This window comes from Pseudomyrmex gracilis, unplaced genomic scaffold, assembly GCF_002006095.1.
Source record: "Pseudomyrmex gracilis isolate BER0280 unplaced genomic scaffold, ASM200609v1 scaffold_93, whole genome shotgun sequence".
Classification (NCBI taxonomy): Eukaryota; Metazoa; Arthropoda; class Insecta; order Hymenoptera; family Formicidae; genus Pseudomyrmex; species Pseudomyrmex gracilis.
The window spans coordinates 89,969-112,041 of NW_018020677.1; the positions used below are offsets into that span (position 1 = coordinate 89,969).

Sequence of the window (22,073 nt, forward strand, 5' to 3'; positions counted from 1 at the left end):
TCGCGCACAACCGCGTTCCTTGGCGTTGGCCGCCGCGTTTTTCAATTACGGCGCGACGACGCTACGTCCGCCGTGTGTTCCGGCTTGGTCAATTAGCGAGATTGATTCTCAGCGAGTCGAACCGTATGTGATTATTTTCTCCGACGATCTTACGTAACGTAAGAGGCTACTCGGCGAAAATTAAAATGAAAATTCAATTACAAAATCGAATTTGTTTGTTTCTCTTTAAATTTGAGTTTGTTAGAATTCCTTTGTTCTTTTTTCTTTCTTTATTTTGATGAACAAGAGCGAGAAAAAAGAAAGGAGAGAATTTTACTAATTGCTTCAAAATTCTCGAAATGAGGGGCTGTTTCTATTTTTAGCGATTTGTTTTGTCTAATCTCGGCATGCCCGGATTATATAAAATTCCCGTCAGGAATGAGGTACACGCTCGATCTCGGGACACGCGTGCGTGAGAACTCTCCGCGTCGCGAAATCTAAAAGCGCGAAGAGAAGAGAGAGATCGCGCGAGAAATCGGAGGAAACCTTGGTATATACGTTTACCCTCGTTCGATCGCCATGGCGCGCGCTTTTGTACGCGTCCTCACGTACGACTCGTTCGATCTTTTCCGCGAAACCTAAGACACGTCGCCTGACGTGGAGAGAGGAGGACTCGCGGCGCGCTCTATTCGGCGTACGTAAATACCCATCTTACCTTGCCTACCTGCTCGTTCGCCTGCCTTTGCGCTTACCAACGAGCGCGCGCGCGCACGCGCGTGTACACGTATAAGTCATAGGGGCCCCGATGAACTGACGGACGAGGCAGGCACAAGGCAGGCCTGGTAAACAGGCAAGCGGCCAGATAGCCTCGCAGCGGGATCCTACGTGGTTTCACATGTCCGCTTCTTCGATCTCCTTTAAACTCGGCTCGGATGGAGGACATGGCCGCGAATATGCGGATCGCGCGCGAATTCTGGATCAGAACGCCACGACCGCCGACGACGCTCGCGCGACTTCAAACGCGACAAGACAATAACGCCAGGAAAATACTATCGAGCGTTACTGCGCGCAATTACTCGCGTATTAGATAATATATAAAATTGCACATATAAATATTTTTGTGCGTGTAGAATTTTTTGTGTAAATAGTAAAGAAAAAATAACGATTTCAAACAATGAAATGTTTTCATCGATCCAAGACTCTCGCGTTGATCGCCAACGTGGAACACCCACCGCACAGAAAATTTAATTACTTGGCTGTCGCGGGAAAATCGACTTCTTCGGAAATACCGAGCACAATTTAATTAATTTCCTACGCCTACGCGCGCGATGTTAAATTACTGTGCCTTCTTCGAAAAGATCGTGCGGAGAGAATCGGTCATGCCAGCGATCTTTCCAATATCGATTTCGTTCACTTTGCTTTGCGATTGTTCACCTGACGGTTTCGATTTTTTGCACATTTAACAGCGGAAAAACTGCGTCGACGTAAACCGAGCATGGGAAATCTCAGTTCGCAACGATTTATGCGTTTCGGCGTATTTATGCGCTCGGACACGCATCCAAATAACGCTATATGTATGTATATACCCGGTGTCGCGCAATTTGAGGAACAGGATAATTCATGTTACGCGCCGCACGGTCGTGGAATACGAGATGACATATTCGGCCGCAAAGCAGCACGTATGCGCATCCCACGCTCCTCTCTCTTTCTTCCGCGTTATATTTAATTGTGCGGCGGATTGCTCCGCCCACACAGATTTGCTTTGCTCTTCGCCACAGAGGAAGATAAGATAAACCGAATTACAAATCTGTAATTGAGAGTTTTTTTTTTATTAGTTTACGCGCAGTTATTATTCGCACCACGCACAAATCGCGTTGTCGCGATTGAGACAACCGGCCGATTGTTCTCTCTCTTTCGCGGCGATCACTTGTGAATTCTATTTCCCCAAAAATGCCCGAGAGATTTTCGTTTAACACGGTCATTATGAAAAAAACAGGAAAACGGCTTTCTAGCATGGGGAAAGCACACATGGTATTTATTTAATTTCACAATTTCAGCGCTGCGATTTCATATTTGCTTTCCACTGTAACTTTTCTCTCCCGCGAAAGATTTGATTATTTATTCCTGTCCTGTTTGCTACTTTCCATTTGGTTGAATCATCAACCGCGAGATGCTTTATTCTCGAAGATGCGTTCGCATCTGGCTGGCCTCGGGTCGGCTTTCAATTTCCCCTTCGGTATTTAACGGTGAAAGGGGAAATTCGTCAGGTACACCCGCGCGATTGTTAGGCTGCGAGTAGCGAAACACCCACGCGAATTCCTAGATCCACGAGCGCGCCGTCTGCGGCAGCTTTTCTTGTTCTCTCTCTCTATCTCTCTCTCTTTCTCTCTTTCTCTCTTAGCGCATCTTATTTCTTTGTTCATTGTAAAAATTGCTTACATTGTAAAATTGCTTACATGCTTTTCTCATAGAGAAAAAAAATGTAAAATCATGTTACTGTGGCGCACAAAGCAACGATTTGAATTCCTGACTGACTCGACAGTTGGAAACTCATCGAGTCCGAGGATCGAAAAATCTGACGCGATATTGGACACTTCCTCTGACCTTAACCTTAAACCATTTACGTCCCAATTGTGACGAACTCGTCGCGGAGGAATAAGAGCGGCGCGACAAAGGAAGCGTCGACGATGCTTGGAGCACAAAGAACGTCCTTTTCACGAGGAAGCGACGCTGCCCGACCGACCGGCCGCATTAGAATATATATACGAGGTGTAAAAAAAAAAAAAAAAAAAAAGCGAGCACGAAAGTCGCGGGCGTGGGAAAGCCGGCCCTCGAGCGAGCCACCAATTAACACCAATTAGCGCTCATCTGCTCTAGGTACTGCCAGGCGAGCGGAGCTCGCTGACTTTACGTTTAGCGCGAGACGTCTGACTCGCTCATGGATTGGCCACAACATGCTCTTTGTACTGAAACCACTACATCATCGAGCGTATATTGCTTCAGACAAGAGAAACGTATTGAAACATATCTGGATCGTAATGATTTTCTTTTCCGAACGATATTTAACGATGTGTCATGTAAATTTTCTCCGATGAACAAAACCCGACTCGAAAATCGATCGATTTATGCAACAAATTTCGCTATTGCCGGAAGAAATTGACTCGCAATAAGACTCGCGAGTTGGCAGTTGAGTCACGAGCGCACGGTTAAGCCGAGAATACACGATGCCAAAAGCGGAAAAGGCATCAGTCGGCAAGAAGTAACTCACATGTCAATTCGACACTCGCACAAGAAGCGGAAATCTTTCGCCAAGGAAAACAGATTAGTTTGTCAGCACAAATCTGTGTGTTATCTTCGTGTTTAATTAAAGATGCGATCTTTTTCGTCTCAATTGTTCATCTTCGCTGAGAAGTATTCTTTGAATTAAGCATGTCGACTTTCTCTTATCTTCATAAGACATACATTCGTTTCTTCAATATAAATTTCAATGTGTATATAATAAATAATATAAAATGATATATAAAAAAAAAATAAAAGAGAAGATGTTTGGGCAGATGTGAGCTAAAACAATAAGATATTCGTGTTTTCTTTATTGAATAAAAACAATGACAAAAATATATAAAAATACATAAAATTACAAAATAAATATTTGCGCGTATCTTTAATATATGTAAAAAAAAATAACTTTTTTTGTGTACGCGCAATTTTATGTTTTAAAATTTCGCGAGACACATGTTAAGGTTTTCGATTTCTGTGCGCAATATTATCTCTCCGCGAATACCGAAGCCGAGTTTCTCTCGCGCAGTCTCCGCGCTCATTGTCTAATTCCGAGGATCGTCAAGTTCATTATACACACCGACACACAGACGCGCGCGTTCGCGAGCGCGTGAGACGCCGATGTGCGAGCTCGTCTTTTTTTTTTTTCGCCGAGACCGGTTCCATCAGGAACACTTCCAGCTTTCTACCATTGCATCGAGTCGGCTCGACTCCCGTGTAACCCCATCGGGGTGCCAGCGCGCGGCCGTACTTACACGAAAGGAGCCACGACAGCCGCGTCTTCCGCGCGCGGCAAGCACGATTCGAATTTATTTATTGCATTAGCCGGCCGTCACTCACTCACGGTCCTTGATTGGTGGTACCAATCGGGTTCCCCTTTTCGAGCGACGCAACACGATGGCGAAGAGATAAACCGACTGTGTAAAGAACGAAAAACCGTCGTGTTGACACCTCCGCGTAATTAAAGACGTTCCGCGTTTTATCACGTGTAACGAACGTATCGATAATCATTACAACTTGTAGACACTGGCTGTGTATAATATCCGAGCTTTATGAACGCGCAAAGACAACGCGTGTTTTTGTATTTCAAATTCGTTCAAGCAACGAATGCCTCTGTCTAATCTCCGCGTCATTTAATTCCGTTTATATTCCGGAAGTTGTTTCTTACCGCATAGTTCTGCACGACAACGTGCGCTTTCGTGTTAATTCACGGTTACGTAAGACAAAGTCCTGAAATTGGTAACCCTATACACTATCATCGCGTATAATTTGAACCGCCCCGAAAGGTCACAGCAGGCGCTGTATAAATTTGCAAAAGCACCAGGCCTTCGAAGGTTCCGCTTGTTAGAATCATACCCGGCGAGGAATTATTCAAGCTGGCCAAGGGTTAATTGCTGCCTTCATCAAACCACCTCCCTTCCTCTTTCAAACGAGCCCTTGTCGCCCGTGACATCACCGTTCTGCATTTAATCCGACTTTGTTGCGTCACGACACCGTTGGCTTGCGCGTAGCAGCGATAGACCTGTGCGGATCGTCTCGATCGCAAACCACGTCTGGTTCATTCAAATATCGGTTTTATTAATTAAAACGCAACTGTTTATTTTTTGCGATTTGTTTTTTTTTTTTTTTGCAAAGGTACTAACAAGTGATTTTCGACGTGTGGGTCGAAAATTTGATTTTAAACTCATAAACTGTGTTTAGCAAATTTATGAAACATTTGTTTTATATTCTGTTGCAGAGGCAATTCACGTTGATTCTGCAAGCAAGGGACGAGGCGAGCGCCGGTGTGATCGAGGAGGCGAGTTTCAGCGGCATCGTCCTGCCAGAACCCACGTGGCACACTCTCAATCATCAAGGAAGAAACGCGCATCTGGCGTATCGGATGCGAGTACAGTGCGCCGAGCATTACTACAATGCGACCTGTACGAAATTCTGCCGACCTAGAAACGACATTTTCGGCCACTACACCTGCGACGAGAACGGGGACAAAGTGTGCATAAAGGGATGGAAAGGCGTCGACTGCGAGAGACGTGAGCACGCTAAAAAATTCTTATGATACAACGATCGCGATTATGTATTCAATTCTTATCGCGGCCATACATCGCTGTGCTAAAGCACACATTTTTACGCTTAAAAATAAATTTTAGAAATTTTCTGAACGCCGTCAACCGTTACATTATTTTTTTTTTTATTATTTCTGACAAACGGTAATTACGTTTTTTTAAGCACAGAAATGCATTTCATGAAAAGATAAGCAAAAAATGCTCTTAACATATTTCAGTATTAGCAGCTTTACGGTGCTCAGATGTGCATCGACTTTAGAATGAATTATTGCTGATTAATCCTACGTTACCGCACGCATAACCGCGCGTATTACCGTACGCATTATTAATTATACCGGGCATAATACCGGTGTAACGTGTACGTAAAGACCGTCCGCGTAATTTCTGACGACCCTTTGAATATTTTCTTGAAAAACGACCTACGAACAAAATGTTTTCCTCGCATATAAAAAAGTTTTGTTTGTTGTATTTCAATTTTATTTATTTATTTTTTCTATCTATATACGTATAATAAAGCGGCAAGTCTTAATTGCACGATGAACATTATTACGCGTTAGCTTCAGTGTTTTTTGTTTTTTTAACATAAATATCAGAAGCTTAGCGACGAACCGTGTTTTTTCTCCCCCCGTTCTTATCGTCTCGTTATGCACATCGAGAAGTCTCTTCGATGATGTCAATAGCGGAACGGCGCAGGTCGATTTTTTGCTGTCTCTGTGCCGCCGGAGGGGAATAATTAATCGTTTATTCGAGCGTGAAATCTCGCGACAGGGCCTACCGCATACGCCGCCGTCGTCTGTGATGTCGCTTAACTCGATTTCTCACGGCCCTAACGAAGCTTGCAATTCGATTACTGGCCATTAATAATTTCTCCTCGCTGCAAGAACTCGATAATATCCGAAGGGCAAAAAGTTCGGTCTTAATTAAAAGAGATCCATAAATGACAAAGTCCGTGAACGCACACACATAACGCGTTTTATTATCTTTGTTTTAAAGCGCAGTTATAACAGACGGTGCAAAAAAACAAAAAAACAAAAAAAAAGAAAAGAAAAAGATCGCGACGAAAGGACAGCGAAACAGAAGGACGAATCAATCTGTTCTCTTCTGCGATTTCTATCTTCGCGTTTCGAATCTTCGTCGCGCACGTTGCGGGAATCGTTTCGTCCAACGATTCAGACGCGCGGGAAACTCGCGGGTCCAAAGGGTCTCGTGTGGAAGAAGACGATCCCACATGCGGATCGCAAAACACGCGAATTGTCTCGGGAGCGTGCCTGAATGGGCGGATATGTTAGACGCATGATCGTACGATCTCTACAAAGGTAGCGACACATCACGCCAGGTCCGTCGCACAATGCTGCGCCGACTAATATAAGCAGCTCTTTCTTCGCTGCTTAATCGTTACTTCCGCCTCGCCGTGACCGCTGCTTGGTTACTGTCATCCCTTCCCATTACCACGGGCCACAACGCATGTAAGGTCGATCTCAAACGGACCGACGACGCGAGAAGGCCACACGTTTCATTCGACGACGTTCGGCCGTGTCCCGCGCCCGTTAGACAAACGCGCGCGTAGTACAGCGCCTCTGCGCTCTCTTGCGACTTTCGAATCGGAGTTCAGTTATTTCGAGAAACACAGTTTAAACGAGGGATATCGTTTTGCGAGAGTATCCTGCTTATTGCGTTCCGTTATTTGCGAGTATTGAATTTGTGAAAAAAAAGTCAGAAAGCAAATTCCGAGAACTTTTCGATCTCTCGCGCTGCGTTTAAATATAGTAATAAGAATAATAATAATAATAATTTGCGCTTGCTCCTCAGTCGCTTCTCGCAAGTGAGTTTCTGCACGCACTCACATGATATTATACAAAAGGAATTTTAATAACGACGTACGATTACTCTCTTCGATATGACGCTCCGCCTGTTTTCCTTGACACTGTAAACTTTACGCGATTGTGCCATTTGATAAGCAAAGCGCGACCGCGTGATTTTCTCGAATTGATAATCCGCTTTTCCAGACACAAGCAACGTGGCTAATTACGTCGCGACGTAATCTCATTTCCACTTCGGTGAGTTATTGCGATATTATATCGGCTAGATTGAATCTTCCCGGCACGGGAAAGAGCGAAAAATTTTCTCGTTTAATGATGCAGGAAGATCCGAGTTATCGTTTTGAGCGTGTTCTACTTAGACGGATGAGAAAAACGCGCAAAACCCCAATTAGAGACTATCGGCAGAGATCGCGTGCTCGTGCAAGGCGATGAGTTGCGGAGAAGAGAGAGAGAGAGAAAGAGAGAGAGAGAGAGAGAGAGAGAGAGAGAGAGAGAGAAAACTGGCTGTGGCATTTTTGTCGCGATGTGAAAGGTCAATAGGAGAATTTCACTCGTGCATCCTCTTCACACGATGCGCCAACCTGGTCGCACGAGAGGTAAAATCTCTGCGGGCTAAGTGCATACGTGGTGCTCCTTTAACATCTGGCAGCCGCGAAAGGATCTTGGAAGTTCAACGAACGCTCACTCTAAAAATTTATAAACCTTTTCTAACTCTCTTTTTCTCACAAAACTATTATATCTCAGTTCTGGTTTCTCTTAGAAAAAAAAAAAACAAAAAAGCCAAAAAGAAACCAAAAAATCAAACAAATTTTGCTAAGGAGGTAAAAACTATAAATTTCAAAACTTTTACGAGATTATTTTCTTAGACGATTTTTACAATCGCTGTCTGTGAAAGATGTTAAATCGTGTTTAGCAACATGTTAAATCTAAATTAATTTTAACCTCGCTCGAAGACTCTTCTGCATGAAATTAATAACGTGCCTCGTCGAAAGATGAGTTTTCATTTAACGCGCAATAAAAATATAATTACCATCTAACAGAGAGACAGACTCTCTTGGGTCGGGATTTAACGCACGGATTACCGACAGACAAATCAGAATTTTTCTCGCGACGTACGCAACGACGTGATCGCGGGACGTAAATTTTCCGGGGTAAAATACTTCCGCGTGAGTCTCACACGCACAACCAACGCGGCAATCCTGTCATAATCGCACGCACAAGACTCCGCGAAGGAGTCGCGCAAAAAATCGCAAACCACCGGGATTCTCTCTTCTCGCGCAACTGTTTCGCGCAAGAAGACCGCGCGAAAAAAGTTGACGACGATGCCTATCGCAGGAAGAAAATTGCGCAAAGTTAATTTACCTACTGTCGGCGTATTAATCAAGCTCCGGCTCCTCCTCCTCCTCCTCTCCTCTCTCTCTCTCTCTCTCTCTCTCTCTCTTCTCATGTAGGCATGTGAGAGTACGATTGCTCGAGCTTGAGAGGCGGGGATTTATAAGTTTCTAAACTCGGCGGGAAAATCCGCGGAAATTGTAAAACTGTATATAGCAACGCGAAGAAACGCGATTTCGATTGGATGACTCGATCCTACACGACGGAGGACAACGATATACATATCTCCGCGCGTATATGCAAAACGCAAGCCAGGCTGTGTCGCGTCGTCATTTAGGGGACCCCGAAGTATCGCGGCGACTGTCGCGTATAAATATCCGTAAATGTCCGTTGTTTGCGCAAAAGAAAGAGAGAGAGAGAGAGAGGACGAGAGAGCGGAGGCTATTAATCATTAGGGATGCCGCGGGCGGTATTATATGTTAACGCACATATATATAAGCGCGGTGCACGCATACGGTCCGTATACACGCGCGAACACGCGATAATCGCGAATATATACGGTAACGTATGAAAGAGGTGGTCGGTATACACACAAGGGCCAAACCGAAACCCGAAGAGAAGATATACGTGCAGAGAGATACGCGCGCGCACACCAGCGCGGCATGAGTTTTCGTTTCACAGTCGGAGGGATAATCCTTCTCTCTGTCACTTCTCATCTGTCTTTCTGTCCCACCGGCTAATTGAGTTGCCCGGTCCCGATGAGATCCCCCCGTCACGTTCATCCCTCCCGTGTCGTTTCCCCCCTTTTTTTTTTTTTTTGTTTTTTTATTTTTTTCATCTCAGCAAATAGGAAGAGAAAGCGAGTCGTCATCATTGTCGTCGTCGTCGTCGTCGCGCTCGTAGTTTCCGAGAATACGGTATTCTCGGCCGCACGCGGAGAAATTAGATTTCGTCATCTGACCACCTGTATGTATGTACGTTGTATACCTGTTGCTCCAGCTGCGCTTCTACGTCTCGAGACATTCGTTGTGCTATCCTACAATCTTCGTTGTAAGCCAAAGAAAGGATATCACGCGTGCTTTTCTTCCGCGTTCGTCGTACGTATACACGCCCGTTTCGTTCATTACAGCTCCGCTAATTACGTTCGCTCGACTCAATGACTATTACGTGTCGTGTGCCGCGCACGGAAGACGAATAACAGACGCTTAATCCGTCCACGTCATCATTCAGAATGTGTTCCGAGAGACGTCTCTCCGCGCGAGCAAGAGGATTCTTTTTCAGTCGCTTTCTCGCGATGTATGGCTCGAGCGATGAGTAAAACTTGCGAAAACACCATTCAGTCGGACGTCGAATCTTTATTTACAAAAAGCGATATGCCGATCTTCGTGATTCACAGTTAGCAAATATCGGTATATCTGACCAAATTTGTACACCGGTGATGAATTAAAATGACAAGTTCTCGAAAATTATTTTATTTTTGTAGCCGTCTGCAAGGAGGGCTGTCACCCCGTGCACGGTCATTGCAACGTCAGCGGGGAATGCACGTGTCGGCACGGTTGGCGCGGCGACTTGTGCGACCAGTGCATGCCTTATCCCGGCTGCAAGCACGGCTACTGCAACGGCTCGAGCTGGCAGTGCATCTGCGACACGAATTGGGGTGGCATCCTGTGCGACCAGGACCTCAATTACTGCGGCACCCACGAGCCCTGCCAGAACGGCGGCACTTGCGAGAACACCGCGCCCGATCAGTATCAGTGCACGTGTCCGGACGGTTTTTCCGGGCCTACCTGCGAGAAGGTCGACAATCCGTGCGCGTCCAATCCATGTCTGAACGGCGCGACCTGTCGCCAACTCGGTGAAAACGCGATCTGCGAGTGCGCGCCGGGTTTCGCGGGACCGTTGTGCGCCACCGACATCGACGAGTGCGCGTCGCAACCGTGCCAGAACGGAGGCACCTGCGTGGACGGCAAGAACGGCTTCGTGTGCAACTGCCCGACCGCTTGGCAGGGCGTGCTCTGCCAGTTCGACGTGGACGAGTGCGCGCTCAAGGAGTCGCCCTGCAAGAATTTCATCACCTGCACCAACTTGGCCGGCGACTACAGGTGGGATTGTCAAATTTAATTTTTTTCAAACTACTTAAACGGAAAATATATATATATATAAAATCCCGACCTTGTTAAAATGTAAAATTCATATTTTTAAGCAAGAATTATTGTCCGAACAAAATTTGGAAAATTGTACGTTTGTTACAAACGATAGAGAGACAGGCATGTGCGATATGTGTACGCACAAAGATAATTATTCAATAAAACGTTCGATAATCACAGAATAGAAGATATATCAGTGAGTTACATTGCTATTATCCTCTCGTGTTTACCTGATAATTCGCGATCGCGTACATAATTATCAGGACGGACGGTAAAATATCATGTTAACAGCGTCCCTCGAGAACGAGTTCGCGTCATCGTAGACCGAAGTTCCCGCGTTCAGTCTTTCTATTTTTTTTTCTCCTCTCGAATCACAGTGCGTTACATATAAATAACAGGTTTCCCACGGACGATGCGGTTATCGGAAATTAAGTCGTTATAGACCATTTTCTTTCGCGTATTTCGTAGTATTGCATTAAACAACAATAATAATAATATATCTTTAGTGTTCGACTTCTTTTTATGACAGCGCCGCAATTTGCTCAGTTTACTACTCCCGCTCGTAAAGTAATACCGACGAAGGGGAAAAAAAAAACCATTGCGTCGCAGTTGACTGAGAGCGACTGCGTTAAACGTGATTTAAGAATCCATTAGACTCGTCGTTGAACGAGCGAGCGGTAATTAATGAAACGACGTGGCAAAATCATCGTTCGAATTCAACTGATGCTTCTCGAAAGCATGCAAACGACTTTTCACCGAGTTTGTCAGGTCTAACGCCGCGAGATTTTGCAATTTCATCTCGCTGTTGTTGCAGATGCCGATGTCTGAGTGGCTTCACCGGCAAGAACTGCACGAAGAATATCGACGATTGCATCGGCCAGTGTCAGCACGGCGCGCTCTGCATCGACCTGGTGGACGATTACCACTGTAGCTGCACTCCCGGTTACTCCGGGAAGAATTGCGAGAACGACATCGACGAGTGCGCGTCCAAGCCGTGCCAGAACGGCGGCGAGTGTCGCGACCTGGTGAACGCGTACGAGTGCGTGTGTCAGGTCGGTTTTACCGGTTATCAGTGCGAGATCGATCAGAGCGATCTCTGCAGTCCGAATCCTTGTCGCAACTCGGCACCGTGCTTCAACACGCAAACCGATTACTACTGTCACTGTCCGGAGCAGTGGCAAGGCAAGAACTGCACGGAACCGACGCCGCACAATCCGCAGTACGATTTGACGAACAACGATGAGATCAGCTGCGGCAACCAAGGTACACCGTGCAGCGGAAGAGGTATCTGCACCAGCGGCAAGTGTACGTGCAATCCGGGTTACAACGGCACGCACTGCCACGAGAACATCAACGACTGTCGCGGCAATCCTTGCCTGAACGGCGGCACTTGTGTCGATCTAGTTAACTCCTTCCAGTGTATCTGCAGGGAAGGCTGGAGTGGAAATCTTTGCGATCAAGGTGAGTTAGAAGATACGAGACGAAAAATAGACGGAGTAAAACTTAGCAAAGTGAATGAACATAATCATCTTTCTTCAGATGTGGATGAGTGTCTGGCGCAACCTTGCCGCAACAACGGCACCTGCGTGGACGGCGTGGCGGACTTCACGTGCATCTGTCGCGGCGGTTGGAAGGGAAAAACATGCACGCTACGTGCCGGTCACTGCGAACCGGGCACTTGTCGGAACGGCGGAACCTGTAAGGATCACGGCGACGGTTTTACGTGTAACTGCCCGCCGGGTTGGGAAGGCGCGGCTTGCCACATCGCGTCGCCGTCGGCGTGCGTGAGCAACCCCTGCGAAAACAGCGCGACCTGCGTGAACAAGGCCGACGGCAGTTACCGATGCGTATGTCGCGAGGGCTTCGAGGGACCGAACTGCGGAAGCAACATCGACGATTGCAAGATGCTGCCGTGTTTGAACGGCGGCAAGTGCGTAGACGGCATCAACTGGTTCAGATGTGAGTGCGCACCTGGATTTACCGGCCCGGACTGTCGCATCAACGTGAACGAGTGCGCGAGCAATCCGTGCACCGCTGGAGCTACTTGCGTGGACGGCATCGCGAGCTATTCGTGCATTTGTCCGCCCGGTAGAATCGGTTCGCGCTGCGAGATTCGAACGGCCGGCGGGCCCGGCTGCATCGCCGCCACGTGGGACGACGATTGCAACGTATGCGAGTGTCGGAACAGCAAGAATCGATGCAGCAACGTCTGGTGCGGTCCGGTCAATTGTCTAAACGTCACGTCGACTTGTCTGACTCACGAGGTCTGTGTTCCTAGTCCGGCCGAGAGCTGCCTGGCGCCGCCGTGTTCACCATGGGGTGAATGTCGTCCAGTGGAAACTGGAAGACGCGTTGGTCCGCCGGCATTGCCAGCTCCACCGTCTTGTTGGCCCGGACAGTCTATTCCTGGACCAACGTGTTCGAGACTCAATATCTTATTGCGAAGAGACACCTTAACACCAGGCACATCGGTGGAATTATTGTGTCGTCGTTTGAGAAAGCTTCTGGCCGATCCACGAAGACCACAGAGAGTGGTGTTGCTGTGCGATTTGAAACCTGGAGACAACGATACCGTGGAGGTGACCATCTTTTCCGAGGCAGCGGCCGATGCGGCTCGGGACCTCGGCGAGATGCTGAGTCGTCCGCAGTCAAGACCTCTCGCTTTCGCCTCCGTGCTAGAGGTGAAAGTGGAGACGGCGCTGTTGAGCGAGCTCAGCTCGACGAACGCGAGTAACGTCGGTAGTTACGTGGCTGTGTTAGGCAGCGCTTTGGCTATTGTGCTGCTATTGGCTCTTTTTGGCGGTCTGTGGTATCTCAGAACATTGAGACACAGATCGAGTCTAACTGCGACCACCAGTAGCGAAACCTCGCTGCACCGTCATCGCAGCGATCTGGATGAGAAGTCGAACAATCTTCAGAACGAGGAGAATCTCAGAAGATACGCCAATCCGTTCAAGGATCAGGATTCCGAGCCCAGAGTGTCCGTCGTGAGGCCTTTGTCGGGCACCTCACTTGGCACGTTGGCCAGTACCGAAGAAAGCCTCGAGATGGTATCCGACGACAGCAAGCATCGCTTGCCACCGCTCTACAAACCGCCCAGCGCGGAAGCCAGGAACAACACTGCCAGTTTCACGTACGAGGAAGGATCGCACAAACCGTACATCAAGTCCAGATTGCAGGAGCCGCCGTATCCTCATCAGCAACCGAGCACCAGCCAAACGTCGACGCCGCATCAAGTGCTAACGGTACACGTGTGATTAAGTATCGTTATAAATAAACAGTTTTTGTCGGAGGAACAGTGTGTCGGCGATTCTTCTTGAGGACGCGTCAAGAGAGAAATATTAGAAGAAAAACTGTAGAAAAAAATAAAAAGATGTGTTATATAGAGACTGAGAATTTACTTGGACTATTCGGTTTCTTTGTGATAACTGGAAGTACGACTTCAGAACATATAGCTTTCTCTAAAGTTCTCCTTCGTAAAAAAAAATTTTAGAACGTATTAGGGACAAATGCAGAGAAAAAAGAGAAAGAGAACGCGCGACTCTTATCGGGCTTAGCAACTTAGTTTTAAATATTGTGTATCGTTACGAGACAAAAATGTCAAACGCGTGTCTCCTTGTTCGATCAGTTTGTTCGTAGCGCCAATAGCGTGTTAATGATCGCTCACACACATTCTCAAATTTCTGTACAGAATATATTGATGACTCATCTCACTCTTGTAAATGATCTTAAAAAAAAATGATCCTTGGAAAGTAACTGAAAAATTTTTTTCCTCTCTTTTTCTCCTCATTCGCCCCTCTCGCGCTACGATAAGAAGCGATCAACAATTATAAATACTTTTTATGACAATAATAAATTGTTATCGTTGTGTACATATGTATATAGCTCGTACTTATTAATTTCGATAAGCCTATATACTTCATTTCCATTCCTTTCGACGTTGCCATCTCCGTGTGTCTTGTGCGCGAACCTGCATTCTTGTATTTCATCTCTTTTGATATTGATTGCGTCTACCGTCACGTCACATTAGCACTTTGTTTTTTTGACATATGATTTGAAAAACACATACACAACTTATAGATGGCACCGTCGCATTTTCGAGACAATTGTACCGTTTTTGTGTAATCATCGATGTGAAGCTGCGTTCTGCTCGAAAGGCGAAAAAAAAATGGATATAAAAACAAATACGTAATTTGTAAATAAGTTTGGCGAAAAAAAAATTGTGCACTTTGAAATCTCATTCGGAACCATCGTGATTAAAACGTGCCCAGACATTGTTGTACGTGAAAGTGTGTGGTTTGTCTTTGTATGATACATAACGTGGTCTTCTCAAACGTTCCTTCAGACGATATTATTGTGATACTCATAGAAGAAACAACGTCGTTGTGTAAAAAAAAAAATCGCTTTGTGGTACTCTGCGTGTTCGTCTTCAGCTCGAGTTTTATCTTTGCGAGAACACGGCGCGTGATCTGTACGCGATACCGCCTTGTTGTACTGCAAAATTTAGACAATGTATAGAAGCGCGACGAAGACAAATGTGTACATAGTACGCGCATAATATTGCATCGTTAAACGATGTAAATAAATTCAAATACACACGTCCAATACATCGTTTTCGTCCTCCAGTCATCATCGACTCCACGTTTGAATGTGCAATTTTTATACATATATATATATATATATATATATATATTAGCGTTTTCGCGCCTATCCCTCCCCTCGTCTCTCCGCAGTAAACTAGTTTAAAAACGAAGAAGCGTAGTTTGTTCTAAGCGTACATAGAATTTACAGCAAGAAGGAACACAAAGTTTTATATAATAGATACTTTATTTTATATGTATATATATATATATATACATATACATATATATATATATATATATATATGAAAAAAACTATATTATTGTGCGAATACATAGCAGCGAGACGATGAAAATATATATAAATATATAAATATTATATTATATTATATTTTATATTATATTATATATATATATATTATATTTTATTTTTATTTTATTTTTTTTCTCGTCGTATATTTTAAAATTATATCTAGGTCACCAAGCAATGGTCGGTCATTTTTTTCGTCGTACGATTTTCCGGCTCACTTTTGTTCACTTCAGTTCTCTTTTGTTCACGCAAAGCCGACGAAGCACCTATTGAACTGATTTCTCGTGATCTACAAAAAAATCGACAATAGACATGGTGAAGCGAATTTCCACGCGTTTTTGTGATCGTTCGTATCCGATACTGAGAAATGTGCAAACATTTATGTGTGTGTGTACATAAGCTCCTTCTTTATCTGCCCTATCTATCCTCCATTTCTTTCCCTTTCCCTTACATAGAGTTACAACGATGTGAAAGATTTCAATAAAAAGTACAACACTTCGACATGATTCGCAATTCATTAATTGTATTACACCTTTCGATTTTTTTGTGTTTTTACCTGCAAATAAATTTTTTTAAATAACAAATATCAGCATTTTTTTTACGAGAAGTAGAGAACTCGATGCGCGATGAGTTTCATCAGCTGATTTCAATGCCCCGTCGCGATTGTTTCATTGAGAATAATACCGACGTCATTATCGTCGAAGACGTCTGAGATTAACAAAGCACTCGGAGTCTATCTCTCGTTGCCGCGGCGAGATACGACAACAAGAAGAATCCGTCTCGTGTATGTTCAAGCGCGTGTAACGCACTGAATGAACGATCTACCAAAATGACAATACAATGGTTTGGAAGAGCCACTTGACAAATAGCCGGTAGATGAATCACGCATCTCGCGATAAACCATTACGACCCGTGTGAAACGACGCGATAGTCGTCGATTGACTATTTTCGCCACAAGGATCAAAGAGATGCGATAAATACGAAGAAAATGATTGTTTCCATTTCTAGAAAATCAGACACAATAGAAATAATATAAAATTCTATTGCATGAACAATTAAATTTACATACAAGCTATTTTGACACCGATCCCAACGTGCGTCGGATTTATTGTTGCCGCGTTTCAAAACAAGTCGCCGAAGAAAACACATCTCACATATCTAGTAAATAATAATCTATCTATCTCTTAATTTCTATTGGCGATTTCCGAATCGGAGATGAAGCATCTAGTAGAGGCTTTTCTGTCAGAGAAATCATTTTCCGTCGCTTCGGCGCATTCACTCGTCGGCTTTTACAAAGCAAAGTTGATATCTTTTTCTCCTTCGAAGATGTACGAATGTGACTTCTGCGAACGGACGTTCATAAAATATAGTATATACTACCTTCATAGTTTGACATGTTCTTCCAGATGTTATAAAACATATCTGTGTTCGGTAAGTGTTTTTGAAAATAATTATAAAATGTGTGTAATGCGCGTGAATATACGACTTATAATTAACATATATTGTTTTTCTTGATTCTGAAATGGACACGTGATGGGGTCACATTGAGCTCAGATACAACTCCGCATTATTAACTTGAAACCCTTCATCAATTTTACGTATTATGTAAAAATGATTTTAAGTATAAACTTTTTTATTTTGCCATGTTTTAAAATCATTACTTTAGAACATTGAAAGATTATATTCTCAAATCAAATATATAAGTAAATCGGTTAAAAATACGTCAAGAACAGTCACGTGCTCGGTGAAGGATTAAAGTGTGTGTTTAAAAGTTTCGTCAGTTTATTTAAAAACAGCACAAAATATTTATTCATCTTTGAATTGAATGTAAGGTATGTGGGAAGCAATTTGTTGAGACGGACTTTTTATTACACAAGAGTTATTGCAAAAAAGAGATCCAAAATAAACCAAGGTCTAAAAAATGAGTGCAAACAATATAGTTCATTCTACTGTAATAAAAAAACAGGTATTAGTTTTACATGATATCCCGTCTTATATTTGGTATAGAAAAAGTTAAAGAAATAAATTGTTTGATTAAAATGACACAGGAATAATTACGCGTACTCGATCTCGGAACATAAATGCAAGAAAACAAAAATCAAATTAAACAGGAACAAACCGTAAAAGCAACTGTAACCTGTAACGTAAAACGAAACGATACGGACAGCCGATGACGAAATGATTTAGCGCATTCGATTATCAACATGACGACTAAAATAACAGCTGCAAAACAATTAACAGTTTTTTATAAATAATTTGTAAACAGACTTTATTCTGAAGGCATTAGATTCATGTCTGCTGCCTTCTACTTTCTTATTTTTTTATTATTAGAATGTACACATAGATACCGCGTCAAACTCAGAATGGTATTAACTTGAAGGTCACATATGTCTAAATACAAGTATAAACATTTAAAAACGTTTACTTTTAATGTTTTTAAACGTTTAATTGCTAACAATTACAAATTCTGTATAACTCTAATAGTAATACAGTTTATTCAATGAGACACACTTCAAATGTTCAAATCTAAAGCTAATATCATTATACTGACCTAAAATGTTGTAATATATTTATTTATTCAATATATTTATTTTATATACGACAAAAGTAATTAAATAAGAAATAAAAAATGGTGTGAAATATAATACTCTAATCTGTTGTAAAATTTATTCCGATTTTGTTTTAATCCAGTCTTCCCTTCGGTTTAAAATAAGGTAATAATGAAAACTTTATTATTACTTTTAACCACAAGTAGTTTTGATTAACTAGCACAACACAAGCGCGCGCTACGCGCACGCTATTGTTATTTTTATTTAACGTGTTGTCAGTGAACACAATCTGTCACCGCGATGACAGATAGTATATACATCTTATAAACCACATAATACACATATGAGAAATGTCAGAAATAACGCATGAAAATTAAACTTAAATAATAGTGAGAGAGAGAGAAGTGGAAAAACAACACGTGACAGGGAAAAAGGTAAAAAAGAGAATATTATATATATTATATGTAATATTCTATATCTATATATAATACACACACATACGCATATATATATATATATATATATATATAGTAATCACGTGACCGAAGTCAGTAACACCGCCGCGGTCGCGCGACCGAGGTCGGTGACTCTACCGCAGTCGCGCGACCGAGGTCAGTGACCCCCCCCACCAAGGCCGCGCGCCCGCGGTCAGTGACCTCCCCCCACCAAGGCCGCGCGGCCGAGGTCAGTGATCCCGCCAAGGCCGCGCGGCCGAGGTCAGTGACATTACTGTAGTATGTATATAATACATATAATACAATATAAAGTATAATATTATAAATATATAATAAATTATATGTATAATATGTATTTTATTTAATGTTATACATAATATAAATTACAGTCACGTCATTTTCACGTGTTGTTTTTCTACTCTTTTCTGTCACGTGACTTTAGTTACGTTTTTAATTTTCTCTACATATACGACGACCTGTCTCAAAATTGCTTTTCGTTATTTACTCTCTTACCGATTCGATTCGACTCGATCAACCAACCAACCAATCGGCAACGCGGAAAAGAGGCAACAATAGATGCGATACATTCGGCTCCAAAACGCGCACTTCTCGGTCCAAATGCCCTTTTTTATATTTAGGATGATTTTTATCTTCACTGTCGCGGTTTTCTTTCTCTCAGCAAAGATTCGAACCATTTCAACAAAAGATCGTATAATATTCGACTTTTATCTCACATTTGTAACTAATTTCGTGTAATTATTAGAAATTTTGAAGTTACGCGTATTTATATTTTTCTGCGATATTTATACACATAAAATTGAAAAAAATAGTTAACATGGACGTCACACGAGTATCTGAATAATAAATAATCTTATATATATCTCTTTCTTTTTTCTCTCTTCTCAATATGATATTTGCTATAATATTTTTGCCTCTTCAAAGCCAAAGAAATGAATGATAAAAATATGATTCATCAATTTACTATAATAACATTTTTACACTAGATAAAAAAAGATTACATCTTCAAAATGCTGTAGACTTTAGAAGACGTTGAAGACGATAACGAAACTTGGCAATATTCTCAAGTAGAACCATGGAGTGAATACGATGATGAAGATTATGCTGAACTTACAGAAACAGACATAAAATACGACGAAGATGGGGAAAAAGAAGAAGAAAAAGAAGAAGTTGCCGTAAAAGAAGTAATTGACGAGACTGACATAATGGAAGACTATGTGTCAAAATTCGAAGCAAAACGAGCGAGGGAATTGTGGGGTAAGATAAGAGAAAAGAAAGTAGAGATACTGCATTTGATTGAGGTAATTGTTTCTCCCTTCACTTTGTATACGTGTACGCTTACATATGATACAAACGATTTTTTTTATACATGTAACATATAAAGGAGGTCCGAATAAAAGAGAGAGATGATATATCTGAAGAAACGCCAATTACTCCGGAAGAAGAGGTTGCCGTGAGCGACCGAACGACCACTGAGAGCTCGATTCATTTATGTTTGCGCGAGATAGACATCAGCGAGTCCCAGTTAAAGATATCGGATCCGTATATGGTATATCCAATCCCGGATGATCCTGGATTACGACCGGCTTTCTGGCTGTTGCGCGAGAGCCCGCCTGTTTATGACATCGATGGCGTGCAGAAATTTTATGATACAGTAAAACGTCTTCGTTTGAGGTCAATTGCCTCGCTAAAGGACATGTTTCTAAGCGACCAGCTAAATCTGCGCTACTACGGGGTCCAGCCGTTGATTTTAAAAGTAATATGTGACGCTTTGGTCGACAACACTTTTGTGCAAAAAATAGACTTAAAGGTACAGAAAATAAAGTTTAAAAAAATATATTTTTTTGTTACAAAGAGCTTATTTTTTAAAGCAACATCTCAACTTGAATATTTAAAAACAACGATGACAATATCTGTTGCAAAGATCTTATGTAACAATTAATTATTAAAGCTTTTGAATCTAAACATTTATGATGAAAACGTCGTTAACTTACGTCGATTACGAGCTACATTTGTTGAAACAGATCTTTGATCAGAGAGTCAAAAGTGTTTTATTGCAGGACAATAAATTGTCCGCGGACGCGTGCGAATATCTGAACGATCTGCTGCTGAGGAACAACACGATAACCGACTTATCGCTGTCGGGTTGTCAAATCGGCGCGAACGGTGCGAAGAATTTGTGCGACGCATTAATGACGAACGCAATCGTGAAGACGCTCGATCTCAGTCGCTGCAACATCGAGAACAAAGGCTTCGAACACATTGCTTACGCGTTATCAAATAGCGACAGCTTGCAGAGCGTTAATTTGTCCGACAATCATCTGGACGAGTCTTGTTCGGGAAGTCTGCGGCATTTGCTATCGCGTTCCCAAACCTTGACGGATCTAGACTTGTCCTGGAACTCTCTGAACAGCGCCAAGACTATGAAGGCTTTGGTCGATGGAATCATCAAAAACGAAGTGTTGCGTTTGTTGAATCTGTCTTGGAACTCACTTGATTCGGAATGCGTGTTGCATCTAAATCAATTATTAGCACGTTCGCAGACACTCGAAACACTAAATTTGAGCTGTAAATATATGCATCACAGACACAAAATATATGTTGATATTGTAAAATATGTTAGACGATAAGAGGTTTTTTAAGCTAATATTCTTTGCTTGCATTTGATTCAGGGAACAGATTTAACGAAGAAAATGCCGCATCTATTGCAACAGCTCTATCGCAAAATAACAAGCTTCAGCAATTATACTTAGGAAACAATCCTTTAAAAGCAGAAGGCGCTTTGGCTTTGGTTCGTGCGATTTCTCACTTATCATCCGATGCTGCCTTACGTCTTCTAGACTTGGAGAACATCTGGACAAAAACGGATGTTCTTCCGGAATTAAAAACAATCGAGACATTCAAACCGTGGATCACAGTCAGGTTGGGTGGTATTTTGAGTAATTATTCGCTTGTTGGACCAAATGTCAAAAGGATAATTCTGGATAGAGCTAACTACGAAGCGATGAAACATAAAAAAAAGAGACTGCGACGTAACTTCGGACATTTCGTGATGTCGTTGGATGACGGATTAATTTCGCAAAGTATGTTCGAGAATCTATCGAGGTTTTTCTTCTTCATCACTTAGATTTCTTTATTAATTTATTAAAAAATTATAGAACAATTTTTGTATTTTAAAGAACTTTTTTCTTCTTCTTTGTAGAAAAGTTCGAAGAACTGATAAATAACTTTAAACTACGACTTCCGAAGTCGCTCATTGACGAGATCGTGAAAGAATTTACGAAGCCGACAACTAAAACTGTTGATTTACAATTGTTGAAGTCAACTTATTTGAAAGAATATCCCGAGACAGTGGCACTGCAGGAGAAAAGGAAACCCCTTAAAAAAACTAAAGTTGCTAAAAAAAAACCAAAGAAAATCTAGAAGAAAGTGTCAAACCTAAAAAGCGCAAATAATATGAAAATAAAATAGATTCAACAAAATAATTTATTATTAAATTATGGCGCAATATATTTTACAAGTGTTTTCGATATTGCTATATATA

The 22,073-nt window shown here is 42.6% G+C and overlaps 2 protein-coding genes across 3 annotated transcripts in view; both read left to right on the forward strand.

Annotated features, from left to right (window-relative positions):
- Positions 1-15,604, forward strand: part of LOC109855600 (protein jagged-1-like) — a 40,673-nt gene extending 25,069 nt beyond the window's left edge. Inside the window, exons 3-6 of one of the 2 annotated variants that reach the window (XM_020430045.1) lie at positions 4,994-5,285; positions 9,954-10,572; positions 11,432-12,078; positions 12,157-15,604. In XM_020430045.1, the coding sequence (XP_020285634.1) occupies positions 4,994-5,285; positions 9,954-10,572; positions 11,432-12,078; positions 12,157-13,874 (3,276 nt within the window). In that variant the 3' untranslated portion in view covers positions 13,875-15,604. Of the gene's footprint in view, positions 1-4,993; positions 5,286-9,953; positions 10,573-11,431 lie in introns of both variants that reach the window. The other variant, XM_020430044.1, reaches the window with a different exon arrangement.
- Positions 15,605-19,329: 3,725 nt separating this feature from the next.
- LOC109855610 lies at positions 19,330-21,957 on the forward strand. The gene is made up of 6 exons (XM_020430059.1): positions 19,330-19,361; positions 19,549-19,830; positions 19,914-20,339; positions 20,590-21,097; positions 21,202-21,612; positions 21,732-21,957. Exons 1-6 carry the CDS (start codon positions 19,347-19,349, stop codon positions 21,950-21,952), a joined length of 1,863 nt encoding a protein of 620 aa, XP_020285648.1. The 5' UTR covers positions 19,330-19,346; the 3' UTR covers positions 21,953-21,957.
- Positions 21,958-22,073: the final 116 nt, after the last annotated feature.

Excerpts from the sequence above, each read along its gene's own strand:
- LOC109855610 (XM_020430059.1), top strand. Across the intron at positions 19,831-19,913 it reads AGATACTGCATTTGATTGAG|GAGGTCCGAATAAAAGAGAG; the intron begins GTAATTGTTTCT and ends TAACATATAAAG. Across the intron at positions 21,613-21,731 it reads TGACGGATTAATTTCGCAAA|AAAAGTTCGAAGAACTGATA; the intron begins GTATGTTCGAGA and ends TCTTCTTTGTAG.